Source organism: Typha latifolia, chromosome 9, assembly GCF_019914945.1.
Source record: "Typha latifolia isolate L0001 chromosome 9, TyphaL0001v2, whole genome shotgun sequence".
Lineage (NCBI taxonomy): Eukaryota > Viridiplantae > Streptophyta > Magnoliopsida > Poales > Typhaceae > Typha > Typha latifolia.
Window position 1 is genome coordinate 10945201 of NC_133094.1, and position 8796 is coordinate 10953996.

The 8796-nt window shown below is 34.8% G+C and overlaps 1 protein-coding gene across 2 annotated transcripts; it reads right to left on the bottom strand.

The window, feature by feature from the left end:
- Positions 1-973: 973 nt before the first annotated feature.
- On the bottom strand, positions 974-7434 carry LOC140795291 (U4/U6 small nuclear ribonucleoprotein Prp31 homolog). 2 transcript variants are annotated; one of them, XM_073147788.1, is made up of 9 exons: positions 7036-7434; positions 5301-5358; positions 5053-5118; positions 4764-4901; positions 3379-4271; positions 3166-3236; positions 2017-2119; positions 1712-1787; positions 974-1354 (listed from the first exon to the last, which is right to left on the bottom strand). In XM_073147788.1, the coding sequence occupies exons 2-9, from the start codon at positions 5301-5303 to the stop codon at positions 1247-1249; spliced, it is 1458 nt and encodes a 485-aa protein (XP_073003889.1). In that variant the 5' UTR covers positions 5304-5358; positions 7036-7434; the 3' UTR covers positions 974-1246. The 2 variants fall into 2 exon arrangements, with proteins under 2 accessions (XP_073003889.1, XP_073003890.1); XM_073147789.1 differs by having other exon boundaries at positions 5301-5354; positions 7036-7252.
- Between the last annotated feature and the right edge of the window lie 1362 nt (positions 7435-8796).

Below are 8796 nucleotides of genomic sequence, written 5' to 3' on the forward strand. Positions count from 1 at the left end.
TTTTAGGCGACGTTGGAACTGCAAGGCACCCTTTCCCACTAGGAAGGGAGGGATGTCGACGGTCCGACAATTGTCTCAACAAGGTGGTTCAAAGACCACCAAGCATGGGACGAGGACCAAAGAGCTCAACAGGAACGAGAGGCGATAGCCAACCATCAATTGGAAGCGCACCTTGCTCACTTCTCATGCAGCCCCTCGCTGATATAACACAAGCAAGTCATGCAGTTCCTAATTCGATTGGCATGACGAAGCGAAGAATATGAAGTGACCATTGTACCGGAGGTTGGCTACACTTTGCCAGAGAACCCACCGAGACATAGGGAGTCAAAAATAGCTCACGTATATTTTTTTACGAGATAAATGGCTGAAATTATTAATATTTTATATGCAGCTACAGTATCACAGACCCAAAAAAACTCACTTAAGGAGAACTATATAATTTGCAGTAACATTCCGAGCCAAACTTGGATATCTTTTCTATCTCCAAGAGAGTGATACTACGACCCGTCTCCGCCAAACAGGAATCCTGAAATGGGTCCAGAAGGGTTAACATCAATATATCTTGCAACGCCCCAGAAGTGAAGCAGGCCTTGAGTTTTTTTTATTGTAGAATGCCTGTTTGTGGAAATGCCACAAAGAGAATGGATGTTCCAATTACCTCTCTAAAGAGAAGAAATTGAACACGCAGCCTTGTCCAGCCTATAAAAATGATGATAATAATACCTCTTCTTAGCTTTCTTGTGACACCAATCATCCATAACAAGGCAACCCATATCAGCTGCAGTCGTTCTTCTTCAGTAGCAAGCATATGAACTAATAAAGCCTTATCCAGAAAACAACCAGCAATAACTAAGCACAATATACTTTTATCACTTATTATGAAATAATTTTATTTCAGCTCAGTGCCTAAGCAACAATTGCAAAGAACAACCATCCACTTAAACTATGATGCTTGGATTCTCCTGCAAGGGGATTTCTCAGTTAAGGGGTATAGTTTCTCAGTAGAGGGATAATTGGTTAGTTGCACAATAGGTATTACATTCTAAGTACAAAACTCAAGTCTTAGCTACCACAATTCCTCTCAACATGGAGATCCAAGATGCACTCCAAACTTTCCTTAACCAAAAGTTGTTTAAGCATTAAATATCTACAAATCTGCATCTTAACAATGTCGCATAAAGAAAAGAGGGCCATACGGGTACTGGTAGACGAGCAGAAACACGTCTGAAATGTAGTGATAATTGTTTCAAGTTCTTTTGATCTTTGAAAAGGTCCCTGTCTCAGAGAAGTAGGTGCTCTGTGTTCCACTACCAAGCAGGTTCCCATGGGCTTGTGGGTTTGTAAGTTCTATACCCTGAAAGGTGCAAAACAATATTAGAATGAGAAATGGATTGACAAAATCACAAAAAATTAGAGAATAAAATATCTTCATGTTACAAATTCAGAAATATGATACAAGATGATTAATCAAACAAAAGTAAAAGTAAAAGTGGTAGTTGAAACAACAACAGAGAAAAGGAAGGACAAGATAATAATTAAAGAGCCAATGTCAAAAATAAAAAGTTAATGCATGAATAATTCTGTAACTCAGCTTTCTTTTGGCAAGCCGCCTCTACCGACTTGATGGTCATTATATCCTTCTCACAAGTAGTATAAACTATAAAGTGTAACTGGTCTTTAGATTGATGCAAATTTGTTAGCACATGCTTACCTGTACAGGTGTAAATGCCAGACTGGATGTCAGTCCTGATGTTGCACCACTGCTACCATAGTTCTTCTCCTTAAACCTGATAATATAAAATTAATCAGTACGATAATTGCTTCATCAAGCAGCAGGGAATAGCAGATAAACAAGGAAGAATTCAGACAACTTGAAACATGAATAGCGATGAAATTAACTTGGTAAATAAAATCCAGCATACTTAAATAATTATATGAATACCGCAATAGTTATTATTCTTCAACAACCCAGACATTGGCAATAACATGCTAAAAGAACAGGCAGTGACTGCATACTTTTTAGCCACTTTGGCAGCAAGTTTATTTTGTGCAACTGAAACACGCAACTTTCCGCTTCCTGCTTGACCGAGCATGCCATAGCCTTCACCCAAGCCATCACCTGATAATAAAGAGGAAAGTGAGAGGAGACCACAATAACCTCAACAGCATGACATGCCATTTAACTGAAAGCAAAAGCATATAGTCCAGCAAAACTGAAAAAAGAACTGGTACAGTATCTGTCGACACTCAAGATTGGACTAGGAATCTAGGATTATTAGGAACTTGATCAGAGAGCAAGACCAAGAGATGATCCTCAATGATCTCCTACCTTAAATCTAATCAAATGAGCATGAATCGCCATTAGTAACCTATATGGTTTGAATCAAAGGCAAAGGTAGCAAACATACAATGTCCATAGCCAAAGGCTACATCTGCTTCTCCAGTAACAGTCCCCAAATCATTAGAAAAAGGACATCAGTCTACCTCTGATTCTACATCTTTGTGAGGAAGCTGTTATTGCTTGTTAGTGGTTACAACAGATTCGTGGTGGATGGATTTGAAATCTAGGATATAAGGAAGGTAACTCTTACAGAATTCATCGTCTCAATCTAATCGATCATTACTGGCTTGAAATCTAGGAGTTGATGGATTAAAGCCATGCTTCTGAAATTTTCTATATCTCGTTTGTTACATGGAAGAAATTTCAACATTCCCTCCAAAAAGTTCACACCCCAGAAACCAATTTGCACATGAAAAAGTTTGAAGCATAAAAGCTTTGGAAAAAGTGGGCTTCTCTCGAAAGACTACTCCAATTAAAACAAAATTTTATAACTCAGTCAATCTCACAAGAGGATATATAAGATTCTAAATAGTTATCTCACATTCTTTCTGTTTTTCATGCAAAAACGAAGCAATCAAATTGTCGAACGAGGTCTGATATCATTAAAGATTGAGATGAAATGAAACTATAGTATTGGATATGAAAGGCAACTGCATGAGTTATGGTTTCCATTTTATTCTTGCCAACTATGAAGCTGGAAGAACATAGGCAAAACCATGACTAACGGTGCTTCTATTTGAGCAGGCTTATGGATATTAAAAATATGACATAAGAACATGAATAAGAATCAGAATGTAATGTCTAAATACATGATATGTACTAACCTAAGGAACTCTCCTCTGGCACTCCAAATTGCATTCGGTTGGCAAGCTTCCGCATATCAGTAATTGCATATCTGTTAAATGCCAAGTTTATCAATAAAGGAGCAAGAACACAACCAATAGAATCAAACAAGTTAATTAATTCTAGCACTGCTTCCAGTGATATTGTTATTTACTTATATGTCGTCTCAAATGAAATCATAATGAAACTGTTACCTTTCTTTCATTTTCCGCAGCCGACGACCACCTCTCTTCTTTTTAGGCTCCGAATCTGGGACAGGAAGAGGCTTTGGCTGTTTTGCAGGAGGTGGCTCCTGCCACTTCTCAATCTTTTTGCGGACTTCTTCTCGCAAGTTCCTTCCCATCTTTCCTGTTGGATCCCCTCTTGTTGAGTCTACTCTTGCTGCTAGGGTTGATTTTGCAGCCAACAATCGACAAGCACGAGTTCTTAGAGAGGGAGGTGTGCTCTGAAATATTTCAGCTTGTTCAAGATATCCTACACGAAATTGAGAGGTTGCAGTAGAAAACCCAGCAAGATTTTTTCTCTTTGCCCCAAGAAGCTGAACATTACAAGCTGGCATTTTTGCTAATGCTGATAAACCACCAGCAGTGCCCATCAGTTTAGATGCAACTGCACTACCAACAATAGCAGAAAGATTTGGTGCAATATATCCCATCCTACTCTCCACAAAATCAAGAACTTTCTTCTTTGCTAAATCAAGAGCAAGGGCACGATCACATGCATCAATTGTTTTCTGTAAGCTCTCCTCTGATAGGGGCTTGCCAGTAGTAGTTGATGCTGTAACAGAAACCACCATTATAATAGCTGAAGGCAGAAGCCCTTCCAAATCAACAAGGGTTAAGTCCATCTCATTTGCAATTTTTTTAACAACCCGAGCATAATCAATTGGATGATGAACAAGGGATTCAAGCTCTGGAAACTTCAACCGGTACTTGTCGCGTATAAAATTATGAATTATGATGATTTCATTCTCTATGTCTACTGATAAAGCATTGCAATCAACAATCAGTTGATACTCTGGATCATCCTCCAAAGTTGTTCCTTGAGTTGAAAACTCAGACCCTTTCTGGAGTGCCTCATCCACTTTCTGTTGTTCAGAAAAGAAGAGTAATAAACATCTATTTCACAAAATGCAATTCCCTAATATTAACATGATGTACTCTGTTGCAAGGACAGATATGAAGGATAATGGACATAACATCTTATTATCCTTAAAGGGGAAAAAAGCAAGAGCATTGCAATCTAGTTTGTAATAAACTCTTATTAAAAAAATGAAATAGTTGCCTTATGAAATCAAAAGTTCAATAAGTTTGCATAAGGACCCATGATATGAAAGTGATAGCAGATTAAATTGACATGGTGCACTTCAGTTTACTGTAATACCTCAAAGGAAAAAAAAAATCTTACAAAAGCTGAAAAAGGAATTACACATAGAGAGAAAATAAATAAATAAATAAAATCTGCTAAATATGCTATGAAAAAGCTATGGAACATGATCAGGGTACATGATGCAAAAAGATTTCACAACAAGAAGAAATGAACACAAACTGTCAAACATTTGCAGCTATTGAGCACTTACCTGCATGATATCATTGTAACGTTGTGTCTTTTGCAATTTTGAAACACTATCGAGATCATCATAATTAAGGGACTCAATATCAGGCATATCATCATCACCATCTTCCTCCATATCTCCTGCGTCAGAAATCTCATCATCCTAAGACATGAGAATTAAGTAATTAATCAATAAGGATGTCAAATACAAACATTAAAAACAACAAACAGAAGAAGGGAATAGAAAGAAGGTTAAAACATGCACACATAATTGTTTCCACTTCAGATGTTTTGAAGAAAAAATTATAACTCACAAGAGGATTGGCTTCATTGTCAGACAGTTCATCAAGATCTGCCAAGAAAGAATCAGCAAGGCTGGCCTGAATGCAACAAACAACCAAATCAATCAGTCACTAGAATTGACACGCATATTTTGCTCTACATCTTTCACCTCAAATATTAAGATGATTTTTGTCATTCACCTAACTGAGAAATCGAAGTTTGTACATTAAATTAATCCAACTCGAGAAAACATGCAGTAGAATTCTATGTATGAACTAACCATTGTTCCACCTTCAGATACAATTCCCAAGGTCTCCGGTCAAGGCTGAGAGGACTAACTGCAACAAAAACATCAAAAGAACAACAAATAGTCAAATCTAGTTACCTTGTAATTGTGATTTATTGCATAATAGATGTGTATATCATGTTAGAAATTTAACTATATAGCATGGCACTGAGGATAAGTAAATTTTGCAACATATGAAGCATGGATATGGATACAAGATATAGATTCGATACAGATAAAGGGATATGGCAAATCTTAAAAAAGGACATGATACACCTAGGATACGAGAATAAATAAACTAAATTAAAATAAATATTTATATTCTAATGACAATTTGTGCATTTATATTTGAAAAAAGTAAACGATAACATATATATATGCAGGAATAAGAAACACATAACATTGCATTCAACATATCTATTATCTACATAAGCCAATAATAGCATAAAGTATGTTGAAGTGCTATTTTCAGCATGTTGAAGTGCTATATGGAGATAGTGCATAGAGTATGCTTTGTAGAATCACAGAGTTTAGTTACTTAGTAGAAAATGTGTTGGTAACTTAGTATGTTAGATTGTAGAAAAAAATGACAAAGATCAAACTCATTACTCCATCCCTTCCAAAATTGAAGTTTTAGAGTTTATGTATATACTTAATATATTGTGTTAAAATGCTTTCATATCATATTACCACTGATAAATGGCTACCAAAAGTATGAGTTCCACCAGTAGTAGCATTTGTTAAAATGCTTTATGCTATTATCAGCTTATGTAGATAATAGATATGTTGAATGCAATTCTACATATTTGTTTTCCTACATATATATGTTATCTTTTACTTTCTTCAAATATAAATGTACAGATTGTCATTAGAATATAAATATTTATTTTTAATTTAGTTTATTTATTCCTGTATCCTAGATATATCATGTCTTTTTTAAGATTTCCCATAAATCACTATTTTGATCAGTTCCTACTGTAGAGCTGCATCACTTCGTACCATAGCAGAAATCTCACTATCACTGTTATTTCTTCAATCCTTCTTTCTTCCTACACTTCTCATTTATTCTCAAAAGAAAAAAAAAAACATTGCTCACAATTTATGAATGGAAATATACTGTGGGGATAACTGTAAAGTTTGAATCATTTTGCACACATCAAGATCTTACTTTATAAAAAGGTTCCAGTGCAGGTAAGTCATGTATCATGGATTCTTCTATTAAATGAAAAAAAAAAAATCAGAAGTCATTGGATAAAACTTATGTTGATAAACATAAACCTTCACTAATTTCATTCATTTTTAGAAAGTATTCAAAAACATCAATATACTATCTGGCCAAAAATAGTACTTTAGTTAAAAATATCTGTTCAAGCCTAGAAGTGCACCAGTAATTTTTTAAAATGTGAAAGGGAATCAACTCAATGTGATCTTTAATTAAATCAGAAGTCATTGGATAAAACTTATATTGACAAACATAAACCTTCACTAATTTCATTCATGTTTAAAAAGTAACCAAAAGCATCAATATATCATCTGGCAAAAAAATAGTACTCTGGTTGCAAAGATCTGGTGAAGCCTAGAAGTGCACCAATTATTTTTGAATATGTGAAAGGAAATCAACTAAATGTGATTTTTGATAGACAAAATACAGAATATATCATCTCAGTTTAATTGGTGGAAAAAAACAAAAAGTAAAGTTTGAGATAAAAGATGATAACATATTAGTTACCTTAGCCGACGGATTGAGATAAACACAAGTCTTCTCACATGCAACACAAAGCTTGAGGGTCCCGACGGAGGAGGCCGACGGTGGAGGAGGAGGATGAGGAGGATTGCAGACGGTTGTGGAGGAGGTGGACGAGCTTAAGATGAAAAGGATCGGAGCGACAAGGTGGGTTTGTGGAGTTGGGAGTTGGATTAGGGTTTGTGAATTGTTACCAGAGCCTATCGACTATTGAGCCCAGCATGAGCTTAAGTCGAGCCGAGCCTGAGTCGATCCCGAGCTTCAGTCGAGCCGAGCCCGAGTCGATCCCGAGCTTCAGTCGACCCGAGCCCGAGTCGAACTCGGGCCGCTTGCTTCTTCTTCTCCATCTTTTCTGCTGATGCTTCTTCTTTTTCTTTTTCTTTCTTCTTCTTCTTGTTCTTTTGTTGTCATTTTCTATCTCTTAATTCCTCTCTATTTTTTTATACAAGTCTATATGATAGTTCTTTAATCAATAAAGTAATAAACTAATCAGAAATAGTAGAGAGATAATTATGATTAGTTAAAAAAGTTAAAAAGTTTATAATTAATCTTTTAAGAGAGAATTGCTTAATTCAAATTATTTAGTTTTCTCCAAAAAGATTTGTAATCTATATTGCAAATAAGTTACAATATCTAGTTATAGATATTGTAAAATTAGCAAGGTATTAATATTCTAAATGTCTCTCTAAAAGTTTGAATTGGATAGTATCTATCTCTCTTTTTATTCACCTTTTTTTTCTGACTGTATTTCATAGTTAATTTATAAATTTTATAAACTAATTATAAAATTTATTAAAAAAATGTGAATTACAATTAAAATTTCATAGTTGATTTAATAATAAATTTATAGTTAACTTATGAATTTTATAATTAATCTATGAATTATGTAGTTATATTTACTAACATTCTTTATTTTCTTTTTTTATCACTGAATAAATATACAACTCGAAGAAGTTGCAATTTTTCTCATTTATATTCATTAAAATGATATATACATTTTTTAGCTTATAAAATATAGGAATAATTCTACTCAGATTCTCTAAAGTATCACTATTTTCTGCATACATTTTCTAAACTTTTTTTTACAATATAACCCCTCGATCCAAAAAGTTTTTTTTTTCTTTTAGAGATCTATATAATTACTTTTTTCAATGTTTTGAAAGGCGATCACGGGGTGGCGGGCGGTCATCTTACCACATAGCGTCTAAGCGGAAGGCGGATGATAAGGCGGCCTAACATTTTTAATATATAAAAAATTAAAAATAATTATATATGATATAATATATTTTTATATATTTTTTATTAGTCTAATTCATATTTATTAAATTAAATTATACTATTAGATTCACATTATTCAACACTTACATTTTCTCCAACAGCAAGATAGAAAGGGTCATCAATCACTCATTTCACTCAACATCATTTCTCTCCTCAACCTAGTCGAAGATATTGATTAGTCCAATAGCTCAAGCTTGAGAAAGAGAGAGAGAGTGAGAGAATAGAGAGACACTCGTCAGCCAGCCAACCCTCGTGCATCATTCTCCTCAGCCTTGCCCTCATGTGCTGCTCACTATCATGCACCATTCGTCGACATACGTCGCTTTTCGCCCCTACTTGTTGTTTACCATTGAGAGAGGAAGAGGGTTGAGAGAGATTAGGGATTTAGGGCTTGATGGAGATCAATTGGAGAAGAAAATCTTTTTTTTTTTTTTGTTAACTTAACTAGTTATGTCCGATTCATTCTCT

What these genes read in the sequence shown, in the direction of transcription:
- LOC140795291 (XM_073147788.1), bottom strand. An exon ending in CTGCGGAAAATGAAAGAAAG is followed by an intron (nt 3,237 to 3,378) that starts GTAACAGTTTCA and finishes GGCATTTAACAG; the next exon opens with ATATGCAATTACTGATATGC. An exon ending in GCCAGAGGAGAGTTCCTTAG is followed by an intron (nt 2,120 to 3,165) that starts GTTAGTACATAT and finishes CTTTATTATCAG; the next exon opens with GTGATGGCTTGGGTGAAGGC.